Source organism: Phyllostomus hastatus, unplaced genomic scaffold (assembly GCF_019186645.2).
Source record: "Phyllostomus hastatus isolate PE091 unplaced genomic scaffold, TTU_PhHast_1.1 phas_contig_137, whole genome shotgun sequence".
Lineage (NCBI taxonomy): Eukaryota > Metazoa > Chordata > Mammalia > Chiroptera > Phyllostomidae > Phyllostomus > Phyllostomus hastatus.
In genome coordinates this window covers 6,250,329-6,268,138 of record NW_025333583.1, presented here as the reverse complement: position 1 = coordinate 6,268,138, position 17,810 = coordinate 6,250,329, and the positions used below count along the sequence as shown (strand labels likewise).

At 44.4% G+C, this 17,810-nt stretch overlaps 1 protein-coding gene across 2 annotated transcripts in view; it reads right to left on the bottom strand.

The window, feature by feature from the left end:
- EPHA4 (EPH receptor A4) overlaps positions 1–17,352 on the bottom strand; it is a 138,206-nt gene extending 120,854 nt beyond the window's left edge. For both annotated transcript variants that reach the window (XM_045853036.1, XM_045853026.1), the window contains exons 1-3: positions 17,224–17,352; positions 13,970–14,037; positions 9,156–9,819 (exon numbers count right to left, since the gene is read on the bottom strand). In XM_045853036.1, the coding sequence (XP_045708992.1) occupies positions 9,156–9,819; positions 13,970–14,037; positions 17,224–17,314 (823 nt within the window). In that variant the 5' untranslated portion in view covers positions 17,315–17,352. The remainder of the gene's footprint in view (positions 1–9,155; positions 9,820–13,969; positions 14,038–17,223) is intronic.
- Between the last annotated feature and the right edge of the window lie 458 nt (positions 17,353–17,810).

Genomic DNA, 17,810 nt, shown 5'->3' with positions numbered 1-17,810 from the left:
GTCAGACCATGTGGAGCTAAAGCAAAGCTCTTCCACATTTCGATGTTGTCTTAGCTGACCCTGCCTCCACTTAATTATGCTCCGAGTCTGGCTATGCCCATGTCTGCCCTGTGAAATTAGCTTGAACTCAAAACTAATTGAACTTCAAAAACATTTCATGCGAAGTCCTCTTCTTCCAGTTTATAGAATTCTTATGATCATGGCCTTCTGAAGAGAGTGCTGTTTTCAAGCAGAGAGTGATGTCTGTTGGGTATGATAGGTTGTGTGCTTGCTGTTTCCGCTCGAGGGGACGACGGCGAAGGTGAAAGGGAACTTGGAAACGCTAGGCACGATGGGAAGACAGGAATGAAACCTCAAGTGAGGACACACATGAGGTAAGGCCCAGAACTGTAATAATACACCTTTTCAAGAAATGTATCTGGGACATCAGTGAAAATAAAGTAAAATCACGTGGTTCTATGCATGAAGCCTGATGCGACCATTCATAGATGTGGAAACCAAGCGTGAAAACACCAGCGGTGGTCTGTAGAGTCTACCCTTCCCGCACCTGTTTGTGGAAGGTGTGTGTGGGCGAAAAAAGGGCCACAGACTAGACCTGACGAGCTAAGGAGTAACCACATGGGTCTGAACATGAAAATTCCTAAGGAAAAGGGAGTCACGTAGAGCAGTCATGGCCTAGGACTGTGGCTTCCTGGACCAAGGTCAATCCTTAACTTACCTTAAGTGAGCCTTTCTATTGTTTTCTTGCATCTAAGATAACATACCTTTGGAATCTGGGAGAAAGCTCCTTTCCCAGACCCCTCAGGGCACACCGTCAGTATCAGATCACAGAACTCCTCGGGTTCGCTTGTTCCCCGCATACCAACTCTCTGTGCTTTAAATGATAATTACTAACTATCCTGAACCCACCGATGGAAAAGAAGTATGTGTTTCTCTATTTTGCCTTATTATCCAATCCCAGAGATTACCCAGCTTTGCTTTCTCCCCACCCTCTTAATCTACCACCAATGGATTTCACGTAACCCTCCCTCTGTCTCCTCCCTTGATTGCAAAGTATAAAGTAAGTTGCAAACTGCCATTTTCTGGAGCATTTTCTCAGTCCCTTGAGATTTTGATTCCCAGCAATTGTCACCAATTGGGCTCCAAAAGAAAAAAAGAGTAGAAAAGAAAAAACCTCATAAAAATTCTTTGCAGTTTGAACGTTTCTCACTTAGACAGTTCTTTTTCAAAGAATTTGATCTTTTTTGCTTTACAATGTATTCAAGCCCTTTATTGGGACACTTCTAAACATTCCTAGCATAATCTGAATAGTGTCATCTCCGCCCTCCCACCCCAGAAAGAATGGCGAGATTCCAGCTGAAGCTGTCACTACACAGACAAGCCAAGGGAGTCACCAACTGCTAGGTTTCCTTCCAAAGGTCAACATAAAATGAGCAGCGGGAGCCGGGGTTATTTTGCACGGGGGGTAAAAGGCTGGGGAATGACAACCGCCACATCAGGGCAGTGATGGCGGGGCAGGGGCTGCACAAAGAGCCCTGTGCAAACTGTCCACTCCGTGCCTCCCAACCCCAGTCTCTGGAAGCATTCAAATCAAACCCGAATTAATTTGCATGGCATCTAAATCATTGGGTTCTGCATAAACAGAAGGAGGTTTTGGCTGGAGTCTCCAAAGGAAGCTCTCACTGCCTTTGTGAAAGGGGGAGAGATGGGTGTGCTGTTTTGCATGAGGGTGAATACAGAATATGCAAATGAAGAATCTGCTGCCTGGAAAAGCAACCCTGGGCAGACAGCTGAGGACCACCATTCACCCAGTAAAACGCTCGGTGTCTCCAAAGGGAGTTGTAAGGGGTACTGACAGGGTTGTCTCCTGGGAAGCCAAAACAGACCTGAATATTCATAAAATGTCCCTTTAGTCTTGGGACTGTTAATTACCCTGCATATCATGGGACCCAGTGACCTCACCTGCTCTCCTCCGCAGGGCAGCTCTGAAGTACCAGCTGTAAGGGGCAGGAGAAAGGCTCTGTGCCCTGAGTGGAAAAGATACAGTCTCTCAGGGCCTCGGGGACAGCTGGGCCTTCTTTAATCATTCCTTCTCGCAAGCACAACCAAACTAGAGAGAAAACCGAGCCATGTCATTGGACACAGAGAAACAGTTTTGAGAACGCCAAGAGCTGTAAATCGCTGTCTAATTTTATAGAAATGTCTAAAAGTTTGAATACATAAAACACCATTTTTCTAAGCTTCCTAAATCTCCCAGATTCAGAAACCGTTGTCAGAGCTTTCTTATTTCGTTTTAATTTCTAAAAGCGTCTGCAGCAAGTCTGCAGTGCGCTCTGTTACCTGCAAGAGCATCTAACAGGCTGATGATGGACCGCCGCGTCGGTTCTCAGACTTCTGGGCCTCGGAACCCCTTTACAGTCTTGAAAATATTGAGGAGGACAAAGCGCTTTTGTTTATGTGAGTTAAAGCTATCAACATATATCACTGGAAATTGAAACTGAAAAGTTTGTGACTCTTTATTAATTCATGTTAAAATGCCAATAGTAAACCCATTACATGTGAACACAATTAAAAGAAATTAGTGAGAAGGGCCCTGGCTGGCATAGCTCAGTGGACTGAGCGCAGGCTGTGAACCAGGCATCGCAGGTTCGATTCCCAGTCAGGGCACATGCCACGGCCCCCGGCAACTGCACATTGATGTTTCTCTCTCTCTCTCTCTTTCTTCCTCCCTTCCCTCTCTAAAAATAAATAAATAAAATCTTAAAAAATGTATATTTAAAAAAAAAGAGGCAGAGTAGCTAAAAAAAAGAAATTAGTGAGAAGAGCAGTTTTATTTATTAATGTGCAAATCTCTTTAATGCCTGGCTTAATAGAGGACCGTTACAGTCTCGTATGTCCTTCTGTATTCGATTTGACAGGGTATCACACATCAGGTAGCCTCTGGAAAACTCTGCTCATGGGAGAAGAAGAAGGAAACGGCAGATAAAATCTTAGCATTATGGAGAAAATTTTCACTTTGTAAACCCCACAGAAGGGTCTTGGGGAACCCTGCTGGACACACTTTGAGAACCGCCACGCTAGTGTGGTCGCTTGGGAAGCAGAGGATGAACGTAGACAAGATTATCCATTTCATACCATCCCCTCCCCTTGCTCACGTGTTAGCACTGCTCCTCCAAAAACCAAAAAGAAAACGAGCAGCAAAAACTCTATTCTACATCTCAATGAACTGCTTTCCTTGTTGAACAGACACTGCCCAAATAGCCCATACTGTCGCCACATTTCTCTCTAACAACAATAAAATTAGCAATAACGACTTCCACTTACTGAATGTTTAATGATTCCAGGCACTGTGTTAAACCCTTTACTCCATGCTTACATGCTTGTGTGTGTGTGTGTGTGTGTGTGTGTGTGTGTGTGTATTATATGTAATCACATACTATTGCCATCAATTTACTAATGTGACCTTGAGATTAGGGAGGGTTAAGTTAGTATCCATGATCACACATCTGGGTAAGTAGCACAGCTTGAAACTAAACTCAAGTCTCAGACTCCAAAGGCGGGGCTTAGCTGTTTTGTACTAAAATAGCTCGACGTTAAGTCATGCGCTGCAAAGATTTCTGAGCATTCAGTCACAGAGATGATTCATAAACATGATGAAAATTCTTAAGACCCAATGGAAGCAGGAATTATAAACAAAGACTTCATTAATACATTCGTCACATACAGAGGTTCTGATATATCATGTTGACTCCATGAAACATTACTCCATCAAATAAATGTTTAATATGAAACAGACCACAATTCCTCATGCACTTATTTATTCATTCACTCGATGAACATTTCATGAGACCCCACTATGTTCCGGAATAGTCGCTGGTGTTACTCCTTTGGTTATACCCATCTGCACTCACCCACTTCTATCTCATGGTGTGGAAGTTTTACTAAATGTACTTGTGCAAGATAAAGCCAGAAAAATAACAAAACAAGGTTCACCATCCAAACTTTTAACAGAAATATACATGCATGATTTACAAATTAAAGTGTTTGTTTAAAAATGTTACCAGGAAAAACTATGAGAAATTAAATATCTACCAATAAGGGAACATTAAAGTATAGTATATTTTACTATAGAATATTAATCATCAATTATGAAGAATGGAGAAAAGTTATATTCTCTAATGCAATAATCAAGCATCAAAAATAAGGTGACAATTATAAGAATAATTCCATTTATTATTTTTTAAATACACATATAAAGATATATTTGGGTTACTTGCCAAATGTAAGCTGTGGCAATGCATAAAAATTTGGAGTAAGAGTGAAGTATGTAATTCTATGGTAATATTACATTCATCAATTATATCCAAAAAAAAACCTTAAGTAGTGAAGTTCAATGATGGGAAAGTCAAACATATCACAACCACCTCTGTTTTGCACAGTGGTAACTAAAAAGCCATTTAATCCGTCTTTTTCTTAAAGCCTCATGTCTTAAAAAAATAATTTTGTCTTAATTCACTTTTGAAAGGTACAAGGAGGCTCAGTTAGACTAAAATAAATCATCAAATCTTCAATACCGTCTTCAAAAACCCCTGAGATAATGCCTATGTGATGCTTTGGTGAACCCCAAATTGAGACCATCGCCTCGCTCACGCTCACAAAGAAGCCTGGTCCCCTGAAGAAGGAGAAATAAAAAAGTGGAACAGAAAAAGGACAACAATTAAACCCTGTTCTTCTTGCACGTAAAGAATTGAGTCTTTCAATGGCCACAGCCACGCTTCAAAGCTGGGATGAAAGCAGCCGTGGGAATTCAAGCCATTGATTCTTAAAGACACAATTCAAAGGTAGAAGAAAATTTCAAAAGTGAAAAGGACATAAAGCAGCATCTTTCTGAACTCTGTGTTAAACGCTTCCTCTCCAGCACTTCGTGCTCCTCAGTTCCTTAGGAAAACAAAGTCATCACTACTTTTTTTTTCCTTTTGCCAATTGCAATCTCTTTCCAGAACACATATTTGACATCTATTTTACAGCCATCAAAGCATTTCTCAAAAGAGCTCTTAATAAGATACCTGTGCTGATATGAAGCCACCATATACATATAATGATATACAGTATAGGCCCTAGATATATGTGACCCAAAACAATTTATAGCAAAATTGTGTATTTTAGCAAGGCTCAATTTATACCTGACAAAATTCTGTCACAGTTGTGATCACTTACTAGGCCCTTAAGAGTGACCCTATATACATGTTTTCTTTTCATTAGTTGTATTTTTCTGTATATTCTCTGAAAATATTGCTTATTAATATTTCACAGAGTGAATGTCATTGCATTTTTTTGATTTTTAATTAAGCAAAAAAACAAATGCATAAAGGATATTTTCCTCTCTGCTTTCTGCTTAACATTTCTGAAGCAATAAGGACATGCCTGTAAGACATCTGGAAGGTTTCCTCACCGAAGGGGATGCGCATGTGCATTGCAGGAGGGGTGTCGGAGGTGGACTTTGTTTCTTTTTCTGACCGTCTGAGGAGGACTGGTGACTAGACTGACCAACTGGAATAGTTTCCTATCCTCTGCACCCAGTCACCCGGGAAGTTCAAACCGCTGTGCAGGCCAGCCTTCCACTCTCCTGGGGAGGGCAGAGGAGTGACTAACACTCTTTGTTGTCCCGCTGAGGCCGGGCCAAATCATTTCAGAAAATGTTATTCAAAAGCACAATGAACTTGCGGCAGCTTCAGAGGGTGAGCCCGCCATCACCCTGCTGCTCTGGACACTGTGGAGGCAGCTCTTCATGTCTCCATTAGCATGTACTGCTTGGAAGTAAGAACTCCAAGAGGAAGTGTAGTCCTGTCCCCAAGGTCCCTTGAGGACTCCGGCAGATGACCAGGGTTAGATTTAAACAACAGCACGCCCCAGGCCCCCACCCGCCCTGCCTATTTTTTGCCCAGGGATCCTTTGTCAAACCGTTAAGATCTTAATCAATCTTCACTCTGACCTCCCAGACCCCAAGGAAGATGGATGAGGAAGGAGGTGACCTTTCACCTGTTCTTCTATTTGTCCTGCCACAGCACAGCCATTGAAAAGACAATTGGGGAGGAACCTGCTGCCAGCGTTCTGAAGCCTTGCCAGTCCTCCATTCTGTCCCTTCTTAAGCTCTCTTCACACCTCCTCTTTCCTGCCCCCCCCAAATCACTTTGCTCTCACTCAAAGGGAAGTTTGCTTTCCTTCAGGGGGAAAAAAATGGCACTCTCCAAAAATCGTTGGCAATATGAAGTGTGGAAATGGACATTATTCTTTGTTAGGACAAGGGCAATTCTTCCTATCTTTAGCCTTGACCTCCAAGAGTGACTGGGAGATGAAGACCCTTTGTCTGCTTCAGCTCAGCACCTTTTGAAGTCATCAGCTATGGCCTTGGGAAGAGCAGAGTGCTGAAAGAGATGCTAGTATTAACACCAGTTGCGTGCTTTATGATGCACAAGGTGACTTTCACCAATCTGAAAGCTCCAGGTCCTCAGAGCACCTCCGTAAGGTAAGTACAGCTATTGTCAACCCACTTCATAGATGGAAGAAACCAAGGTTCACAGGGCCTAAGACCACGTTCAAAGTCATACAACGAAGTGACCAAATGGAGACACGGCTTCCTTGTGTTCCTTCGGCTGCTCTTGGATGTTTCTCTGAAACCCCAATAATGTCGTCAAGGATGGGGACGACCATTTTTATTACTCTTTAGACTTTTATAGTCTTTAAAAAGTCTCACCTAGGTTTGGAATTTAAGAATCCTGTGTCATTCAAGTTGTTCCTTTCTTCCTAAATTCATCAGAGGTTTTTACAGGGAGTATCATAAACAAAGTGCAAGGTTCTGTGCAAAAGAAGTGTCTTCTTAAAAGAGTTAATCATTTTATGAGTAGAAAAAAACCCTGGGGAGCAGATGTGGAAACACCAAAGAGTTTCAAAAATGGCTCAGCCAACCGTCCCCTTCCGTCGACTGTCTGACCCTGTGTCAGGAACAGTTTGCTCAGAAATGTACTGGACCTAAAGCATGGAGTCGCTCCCATTCCATGAGCCACATGATTAACTGGAGTCCCGAGATTATTTCCATAAAACAAATCACTAACATGTTCAATTGCCTTTACATTCATTTCCCCCTCCATCTTTTTCTCTTTTTCTTCTCATTTGGGTTGTAAAACTGTCAAGGAGTTTCACAATGGAGCAACATATGAGTTACTGGGCTCTGTGACAATTGAAAATCAATGACATTAGATACAGAGAGATTCTAATGCCAGATATGTGAACATTGGAGCAGAAAATGAAAAGACAATGGTTATATATATATATATTTTCATATGTATGAATTCATATGTGCATATTTATGAACATATATGAATTCATATGTATATGAATCTTGACATGTGAAGATGTGTATGTCCTGTCATCAAAAATCGAAAACCCAGAATAATTGACTCTAAAATGTGATGTGGTATCATCACCTAGTTCATTTCACTATTCCTTCTCTGATTACTGTACTTTATGGACCAATAACAATGTACTCACATACTTTCTAATATTACTACCAGAGTATGCTCCAAGGTTTCACTTTGGTACAGCTGATCTTGTAGTTGCTAAGTCAACAGCAAACTTTAAACCCCAATTTTTAAATGTTCAAGTTTACAAATACACTTTTTTTACTCTAGGTCAACAGAAAAGGGAGTCAGCCTTTACTCTGTTTTATTTACAATTAAATTAAAAGACAGTCATTGTTAGCTACTCCTAGAAATAACTACAGCAACTCAAGAATGACACTTTGGAAAAGTATAAACTATGAAAGGACAAACATATACATCGGTGACACCAAATTATCAAAAAATGTAATTTTTTAGGCTATAATTATTGATTCCCAGTCAGTCAGGTGAATTGCCCAATAGTTAATCCCACCGTGTCATTAAGATGGTTGGAATGCCAGACAAATTGTTTGGCAGGCAGCTACTTCAGGCTCTGTAATCACCAAATCAGGTGGGCCGTGGGCAATCCAGTCCACGGCTCAACAATCACTCTGAGAAAAGATTAATCTGATCTGTCCCATAAATGGGACCCGTTTCATGGTTTCATAGTAACCACAATAAGACTGACAGTAGAGTCTCCTGATAACCACTAAAAATAAACACCAAGCAAAAATAAAAACCTTGGATACTGATTGTTTAAAGCCTTAAACCACACATGACATGAACGATACATGTACAAATGAATTACTCTCACCCCTTACTCAGAAACAAAGTGTTTTTTAAGAAAAAACTTTATAAACTCCCTCCCCACCCCACCCCCACCCCCATATGCTGACAGAAAGGGGACATATAGGAAGAAGGAATTACACACAGTGAACTTTAGGTGAGAAAAAAAATCACTTTAGTAATAATGCTACATAGAAATTAACATGATAAAAATACCTAGATTTCTTCAAACACTCAATCATCAAAATGGATCACAATTTAATATTCCCTCTGACCACAGATCCAATGAGAAAACTCTTACTAGGTTCTTTATCACCTCCAGGGGAAATAAATCATCCAGATTAATTTCACTTAGGGACCCTAGCAATGGCTGCTCCGTGGAACAAACACCCTCGAAACACTCTCACTCCATTTCACTGAGTCACGTCTACTCTGGTCCACAGAGATGGGTGTGCTGGGCGCTCTTCACACAGCGTGAGAGAATTGGAACACAACCCTAATTTCACATGTAAGTTGTTTACGTACACACGCAGGCAATGGGAGATATTTACCATTTTATAAAGTCTATAGGCAGGAATACTATGGTTTGAAAATCTGTCCACCCTCTTTAAAGAAGGAAGGAAGGATCAATCGAGCTTGTTTCTTCAGCCTGATCATTTCCATTTCCAAGGGTGCATCTAGCCAGTTCAGATCTAAGTGCCTGTTAGCAAATGTGTTTGGCCTTCTGCTGATTACGACAGCATCATTTACGTTGTCAGTATCAGAGCGGTCTCAGCCTTGCCACCTGGAGCTACAGCACTTGCTCATTAGACCCCTCTGTCCCACCACATCCCACAGGGGCTGCTAATTACTGGCTCTACTCCATTTAGTCTCATCTCTGATTTAATTATGTGCACTAAGCCCTAATGAAAAGTACAATATGGCTCGTCTTACCTTGGCATTCTCCATTCCGTTCTTCATGCCCAGCATTGCACAGGCAGTTGCCAATGGGTACCAGCCACTCACCATCTGCCCCACAGTACATTTTTGGCACATCCTTCTCTTCTGAGTTGTTGACACAGGAGCCTCGGACCTCTACCAGAGAAGACGTGTCAGCCCCCGTGATGGTGTCTGGAAACTGGGCTAGATTGCGGACTGTGAGTGGACACTTCTTATAGAACACACGGACCGACACCAGGGCAATGCAAGCGCCCACATCCTGAAAAGCCAGATAAAACCCCTTTCTGCTCAATGGCCCTACATCTCGGATCTCGGTGTTCAACTTCATGATGCGATCGCCAATGTCCACTTGGGTGAAGCTCTCATCAGCGGCGATGGTGTCAATCTTGGCAAACTGGCTCTCTCGAATAAAACGCTCCCTGTCGTTGTCGGATTCGTAGTAGTACAGGTTAAATGTCTCCTTGCAAGTCCCCATGACTCCTGGAAGACTATTACAGTCCCTCAGGGTGAACTTGATCTCAATATATACCCTCTGAGCCCCCTCTCGGGTGATCCAATCAGTTCGGAGCCAATTGTTCTGGCTGGGTTCCATCACGTTGCACACTTGGTAGGTTCGGATGGGCGTGTTTTTCTCATCCATAATACTCACTTCCTCCCACTGCAAAGGTCCAAAGGAAATGCATCAGTTATAAAACTTCACCACACAGTGATCCGTCAATCCTACTCTACTCTCATAGGACTTCGATTATTACTATTTTTTTTTTCAGTAAGAAAACGACTGAGCACCAGTCCCCACTGGTAAAGCATGTTCTGGAGGAGATGAGACAATATTTTATTGCAGAAGTTGTTTTTTTTTAATTGTTTCATTCTTTTGCCTTAAATCCAGGGGCAATGGTGGATTTATTACTTATGAGTTCTCAGCAGTTCCTTGCGGTGGTCTAACAACCTCAAATTCACCTATTACAACAGCTACAATTTGAAGTGGCAACAGTTCAAATTTACTCATAAATGAAAAACTCGTATGTGTATTGTTTCAACAACTGAACAGAGACCTGCAAATTAAGAGCAGGAAGAGCAGAGCTTGCCAAAGGAAGACAATTATCAGTTAATTAGTGGTGCTCCTGTCAGAACTTTGCTCTCTAATACCTAAAAAAAAAAAAAAAGTCAGTGGAGTTTTTTCTTTTTTTTTTTCTTCTTTCTGGCACTGTTACTACTCTTTTAAGGGAGGAAGAAAAATCTCACGATTCTGGGTTTGGTAACCCTGGGAAGGGAAAGACTAAACGTCCTGGTTGGGTTTCTCAGACGCGTTGTCATTGTGACAGTGGAACGCGTCAAGAGCATGTACTCAGTTAAACGTTTGTGTGTTGTTCCTCCTTTCAGAACATATATACACATAAGTAAACAAGAATGCAGCCATGTTTTGCTTCTAACTATTCTGGGGATATTGAAACTGAAATAGTGAGTGGTATTTGTGACTGAAAGCTCAAGACATTTTAAGAAAAGGTGGTTGAGTTTTCTTTGTAATCGACTTCTTAACAAAGATCCTAATGGTGGGACAGTTTGAATTTACTATGACTAAAGGAGTCATTTCACTCTCTCTGTACTTTAAAAAATAATCCTAAAAGAAGCAAGATTGGTTTGGGGCTCCTGTGAGGCTCTTCATTAATATCTACAAGTAGTGCATTTATACAGATCTGGTATATCTCAGCTTAAATGTGTAACACATGAATATCATTAAAAGAAAAAAAGGATAGTTTAAAAAATGTGTGTTCTCTAATAGCTCCACTTAAAGCTCCATTCAATAAAGTGAGTACATACAGTCATACTGCATCTTTTAACGCGTTTCCCATCTGTGCATCGGAAAACCGTTAATGGATGGAAATGCTACTCTGTGAAGGGCCATAATGCATAAAATTCTGTATCCCTCTCATCTGCTATCATCATGAAAGTTGGAACTGGGAGGGATAAGTACCCTGTGGTGATTAAAATTTCTTTTTATCCACTAACTAATAAATCACCAGTAATTTAATTATTTGGGGAAATTCATGTAAATCCAAAAATAGATCCCCACCTTAAAAAAAAACAAAAACCACTCAGCGTGTTTCTCATCTCAGAACAAAGAGAATATGGAAAAACACATTTATCAATGTAAATGAAAGCACAGGGATATCTCCAGGAAGTTCACAGGGGATAATTCAGGTGGAACATGAATTTTCCAGCCTGAACTTGATTGTCTAAACACACTGATCAATTCACCAGAACAATGACAAATATCCCCTTAGTTTTATATTTTACAATCAATGTCAGAAACTCAATATACTCCTTTAAATGAACGCTGCCAAGAAATCAGGGTTTCGCTACAATGTTGCCATCAGGAGCCATCACTTCCCATTATTCTCACGTTCTATTTAGTTGCTCTGATGCAAAAACAAAAGAGTTGAGCGTTGCCTGTGACTGTAGCTTAGTTTTTTGTTGGTAGCATCGCCAAATAAGGTTTCTTTTTCTTTTTGAAAGTAACAACAACAACAGATAAATGTCATTATTGGGCAAACCCTCATCCCAAGTTTCCAGCAAACATGTTATCTGTTCTAACTCTACCTAGAGATTTCAGAATAATCAAAAGACTCCAATGTGCTTTTTCCTTTAGCTGGAAAGAACTTTTCAAAGCCAGTCTATCCCTACTTGGTAGATGTCTAATTCATCTGTCACTCTGTATCTGAGCCTGAAAAAGTCCTCTTCAAATACAAAATACAGAGATGAATTAAATTTTATAATTTGGCACATAGTTTCTTGGCAGCTATTATATATTTTGGAATGACTATTTCTCCCCTCAGATAAACCCCTCACAATGATACTTAGAATGTTACTCATATTTGAGGAAAGGAAGAACTATCTACATCAGCCCATAAAAAGTTCTGGGTTGTATACAATAATCAGTACCCACAGTGTTCTTTAAAGAGACTTCAAGAGAACCAAGGGAAGTTTTATGTCTAGAAAGAGTGACCAGGTGCTTTTTCAGCAGTTCGGGGAAGTGGGGAGGGGGTGGTGGAGTGTGTGGAGTCTGCAGCATATTAAATTGCAGTAAAAGCTTTCCAGAAACTAGATAGACCATAGGCCGTCCTCAGAAATGTGTCACTCCTCGCTTTTAAACAGGCCCGTGTACATTTCGGGGAACGAGTCAGATGCAAAGTCATAACTTGGTGCAATTCTCTCTTCAAGCCTGAGAGCAGCCAGTAAGGAAAATAAGGCTCATTAAAATTTTTAATGCAAGCACCAACACCTTCCATCCTCGATTTAGCAGGGGATTCTAATACATTCAACCTCCAGAGCGAGAGCCCCCGTGTAGCATGGGAAAGCCTTCCTGAATCGGTGACCTTTCCAGGGTATAGGATTAACAAGAGTCTGACTCTCACAAGATAAAGCTGTACCTTTCTTCGCATTCAAAGGAAGAGGCCAATTGCCTGCAATCAGCGGTGAATACCGCCTGTCTACACTGCCAGAGGCCTGCCAATCATCCTCCCTCCCTTAAAAATAAATGGTTTTGAGGCCAGACTGGAATTTTTCAGCAGAGACCCAACTAACTGCAGTCAAGTTCAGGCAGAAAAACAGGAAGGCAGGGCAATCTCTCCATTTCATTTAGAATGGATTACAAGGAAGGCTTTGGAAGAGGGAGCCTAAAATTCTCCCTTTTCATGACTGTCATATTTTCGAAACTCGTCTTCTACAGCGGTTTCTATGAATCTTTATTTTCCGTTTCATCTTTTATTGCTTATTCAATGGACAGGTTGAAGCACCATATTGGGGGCTGGCATTACAAGTTTTGCCTGGTAAACTTCCTAATCTTCCTTTCATCCTTATTGTTTTCAATCAGTTGGCTCAATCCTAGATCATCAAGCATGTAAAATGTAGGATAATATGCTTAATTTTGAAAGGACTTCAGAGTTGTTTCAATTTGGCAAAAGCCAGAGATATATATTGTACTCATTTCTTTCCAAAGCTGATTCATTCTGGCCTGTCATGAAGGGGTAAGGTCGGGGTGAGAGAATGTGGCCAGTGACCTAATTCTGTTCTCTGAAATCTTCCAGTGGAGGCAATGATGGCAAATTCGAGAAGAAATGAACAGTGCATTCTCTTTCACGCTTGTAATGCAGCCTCCGCATCCCCAAAGATCCAAGATGCCAAATACTTCAACTTTTCACATTTAGCATCAACAATGCTCAGGCTTGTGGTGCTTGGTGCATGTGTTGCACCCCTGGCACAAGTTCACGAGGCTCTCTCTCAGCGTGCAAGCGTGCAGCAGCTGATTCAAGGTCGCCCTGGGAGCGAGGTGAGGAGCTCCTGCTGCTTGTGCACAGAGCTGAACCTGCAACTGGTACAACGAGAAAAGCTTTGCTCCCTGGTATCCTGAGTTACTCGTTTTCCTCATCTGGAAACAGAACAGTTGCTCTAACATTAACCCTGTCAGTCCTTCATAGCCATCACAGTAAAACAGGCATAAATTCTAATTTGGTCCCCAGATTGCATTTCTTGTCGGGATTTTAGTTTTAAATAGGCATCTAAGCCTGTGCCTCCAACCAATCTCCTAATTTCGAAAACTCTTTCTGCCCTTTTGGTTTCTAGTTCTTCCATGACAGACCCATGCAGGGGGAGTATAGGATTTCTGCAACAAAGCGTAATTCACTTCATAGGCCGTGGTGGAAATCTGACCCCCTCACCACAATCAACAAGAATCAAGCCATTAGGACTCTCAGAAAGTTGCTAATCACTCTTTTTTTCCCCTTTGGAGCAGAGAGCCACTTGGAACTTACCCCTCCTTCAAGAGGGCTTGCTATCCACCCAAGTTCTCCCTGAACGGATCTGGAATCCAATAAGGTAACTGCAAAAACAAAGAAAAATAGATTAATTTCCAATTGCAAAAAGCCAATACTACAAAAACCATTTGCCTGAGCGTTTCCATATGTGCCGAGGCTGTGCATTTCCCACTCTGATCAAAACCTAAGCTTGGTCTCACTTATGTAAATAATCATTACTCACTTGATCTTCTCCCCTCCTTAAATCTGCAAGTTCTTATTTATTTAAGTTGCTTAGCATTTAAAATTCCATCCCAGCACTTGGTTGATTCATTTTCTAAAAAGGATGAATAGAGAATCTCAAGTACAATTCAAAAAAAATAAATATATCTATGTAGGGCAGTTGCACTCCAGAGCAAAATCTGCATTCATCTCTGTCTGGTGTCCACTGGAGTTATTTGTTTTTACAAGTTTCAGATGACCGCATAACTCATCATCATGGTGACAGAGCCACAAGTGAATTCTATCTGAGAGTGCTCAAAGGGTCGTGAAAAGGCTCTCTCCCTCACCATTTCCCCCTCCGCCACCAAATAAACCGGCCCTGGATGTGGTATCCGCTGCTTTTTTAAATATCAAAGTTTCAGAAGGGGGTGGGGGTGACAGACGTGTAGAATTAGAATGCAAATGAACTGAATTATTTATTCTCTTCCCCAGGTCTTTTTGAGGACAATCGGAGACCCCTCCTCCACCCGAGAGGAAATCACTGGTCTGAATTTTAGGTATGGAGTGGGGTTGGTACGCCTGTGCTACACCTAAGAGTGTGCATCAAAGCTCAGGCGGGGCCGGGAGCGCGGCGACGGAGCTGCTGTCTGCCGCCCAAGCTGGAGCAGCCCTAGGCACCCAGGACACTGAAAAGGACGCAGTCAATGTCTACCCTCTCCACGTTCTCTTTCCCACCGAGATCTGCGGGCCTGGGGGTCGAAAGGCCCACCTCCAAGGAACCAGTGGGTTATTAATTTAATCGGCGAGGCTGGCTCTTCAGGCTGGGGGAGGGGTGGGAATAAGAAGCCTTCGTTCTTGCTCTTGCGCACCCCAACTCTCCACCTCGCCACCCCGCCCCCCCCCCGGGCCTCTGAATTCTACCCCGTCTCTCCTCTCATCGCACCACGAAGTCCAAGGAGCTCAAGTCAGCCTCTTTCTCCCGGTTTTCCCGGGAAGCCTGAATTCCTGGGGTCTGTTAATTATTTTAAAATGGAGAGCCTTCCCTGGGTCGCTCCCGCCCGGAGTGGCGCCCCCGCCGCAGGCCTCGTTCTCTCTTCGGGGTCCCTAGAGAAAGGCCCGCTGCATCCATTTGGATTTATGTAAGGTGGATTAGGGACACAAAGGGAACAATAAGACCCAATTTACAAAAAAAGGGAGGGAGTAGAAAGGGAGGGTAAAAGGGAGAAAAGGAAACGTGATGGGAATAAAAAGCAACAAAATGAATTCATTTCTAAGGGGGAGGAGGGGTTCGAGAGGGGGCGACTCCCCCCCTTCTTTCCACATCAGCCTACAGCTCCATCACCGCCTTTTGTGTCTAGGGCTCCCAAATTTCGCTTCCAAAAAAAAAAAAAAAGGCAAGGAATGAGTAAAACATAAAAATCTGCGTCTGATGCAGTGAGGTCTTGAGGGACGTCCTAACAAGTGAGCAGAGTAACCATCAGGACGCGGGACCCAAGATTCGGATGAGAAAATTAACCGTGGGGACGAAAACGCGGCAGCGGCGGAGGTGGCACCGAGAGCCACGTCGGAAGGAGGGAAGAGACAGGGAGCGTGTGAGAGCGCCCCTTTTCCTCCCAAGCAGTGCCTGCCGGCAGGTGTGCAAATCTCTCCGAGCCTCCGTCTGGCGAACTCTGGGTACCGGCTGCCCAGCCAAGACTAAGTTGGTTTTTGGCTCCCTCCTTCGGAACAGGGAAAATAATAGATTGCACAGGATAGACGGACAGACATGGAGAGAGAGTCGAAGAAGGGGTGGATGGATGGATGGATGGATGGATGGATGGATGGATGGATGGATGGATGGGGGTGGTGGTGGGAGGCGTGAACGAACAGGCGAGACGGATACTAGGTTAGATGAACGCAGGCTCCAGTACAAGCACTCGCTGGAACACGCGCACGCCATCAGGGCACTCGCGCACAGGCACAAAATCGTCCGCGTCCACGCGGGTACCCGTGCACCACATACACGCATTTGCGCGAGCGCGCGTACACACACAGACACACGCACACGCAGGCATGCACACACACACACACACACACACACACACACACACACTCAGCTCGCCCTCACTGAGACCGTCAGAAACTGAAGGATCAGCCCCCGCCTCTCCGACGCAGAGACCCACACAACCCTTCCAGCACGTCCAAACAGACGCGCAGGACGCCGAGCACCGAGACCACTCCAGTCGGTCCCGCGCGTTCCTTCCGAACGAACCCAGCGTACAGTTCTGGGGCAAAAAAAAACGCAAAAAGTCGAGTACATTCAACTTGCCGGTGGGTTCACCAAGTCTGCGGGGTGATCAGACTAGCGTGGGACCCCTTAGACCAAGGATCGCACCCTCCGGGGCGCGGAGACCAGCGAAGAGAAAGGCGTCTGACGCTAGTGCTAGAAATCGGGTCACTCGTTACCCGCCAGCCGCGCCACGACCGCTGCGCAGCGGAGGCCCAGCAGCACGGTCCCGGAAAGCGCACCGCTCGGGAAACTTTGGAAAAACCACAGCTCGAAAGCCTTCCACCAGAACCCGCGAGCACCAAGCCCTCACTGGGCTCCAGGCTTCCGTTTCCCCCCTCGACAGGGGCTGGGTGGGGGGGGGATAGGTGGTAGCGAGGACGTGGGCCACAGCATTATTATCATTTTTAATCTTCGCGTCGCCTCCCGGGTATCCCCTAGGACGCCTCGAGCTGGCCTCACCGGTGGATGCTGGTAAACTTTGTCCTTTCGATGCAAACTTGAGCAGCCTCGCCAAAAGCACGGGTCACCGCCCGGGTCAGGCTACGCGGCCGCCCCAAACCTCCCCTTCGCAAATCCCTTCGCCTCGGCCCCTTTCTCCCGAGTCGGGGCGCACCGCTCCCGCCGGGATCCCCCCCGCCCCCTCACACACACACACACACACACACACACACACACACACACACACACACACACACTGGCCAGCCTCGCGCTTCAGGGGGACATTCACCGGTGGATCGTGCGCTCTCGGTCCCCGACCGCAGAAAGGCCCCCGCGCTCTCACCTTCATTCGCGGGGTACACCCTGGAACCGGTGACAGCGTCGCAAATCCCAAAGAGAAACGAAAAGAGAACGAAATAGAAAATCCCAGCCATGGTTCGCCGGTGCCAACGCTGCTCCTACCGCTTCTATCCCAGTGGAATAAATGCTTAAGTTAGGAGTGCAGCGGGCTGAAGACATTGCCAAGGGGGTGGGCCCGGCCCGTGACGCCCACCCGCCAGTCCGGAGCTCGCCGCCAATGGCCACACAGCCAGGGCGACCTGGCCCCGCCCCTCTTGAGCAAAGCCCGCCTTGTGTCCCCGCCCCTCGGGGCTCAGCGGGGTGCACGGCCTCCCCAGGCTTGAGGGGGCGAACTCTCTGCGTGGGTCCCCGCCCCCGCCGGAGGGAGGCGGCAGGGTCCCCAGACTTCACCTCAGGGGTCCAGCACCTGGGCAGGGGAAGGAGTTCGGAAAGACTCTGAACTGATCTCGGGGAGCCGGAGGAAGGGTTAGCTACCACCTCTTCCCCCTACGGACGATTTGAGACAGGAAAAGGCCCTTTTACTGTAATAAAATAAATATAAAGTTGTCGTGCCTCTTTGCTGTTGCTCTT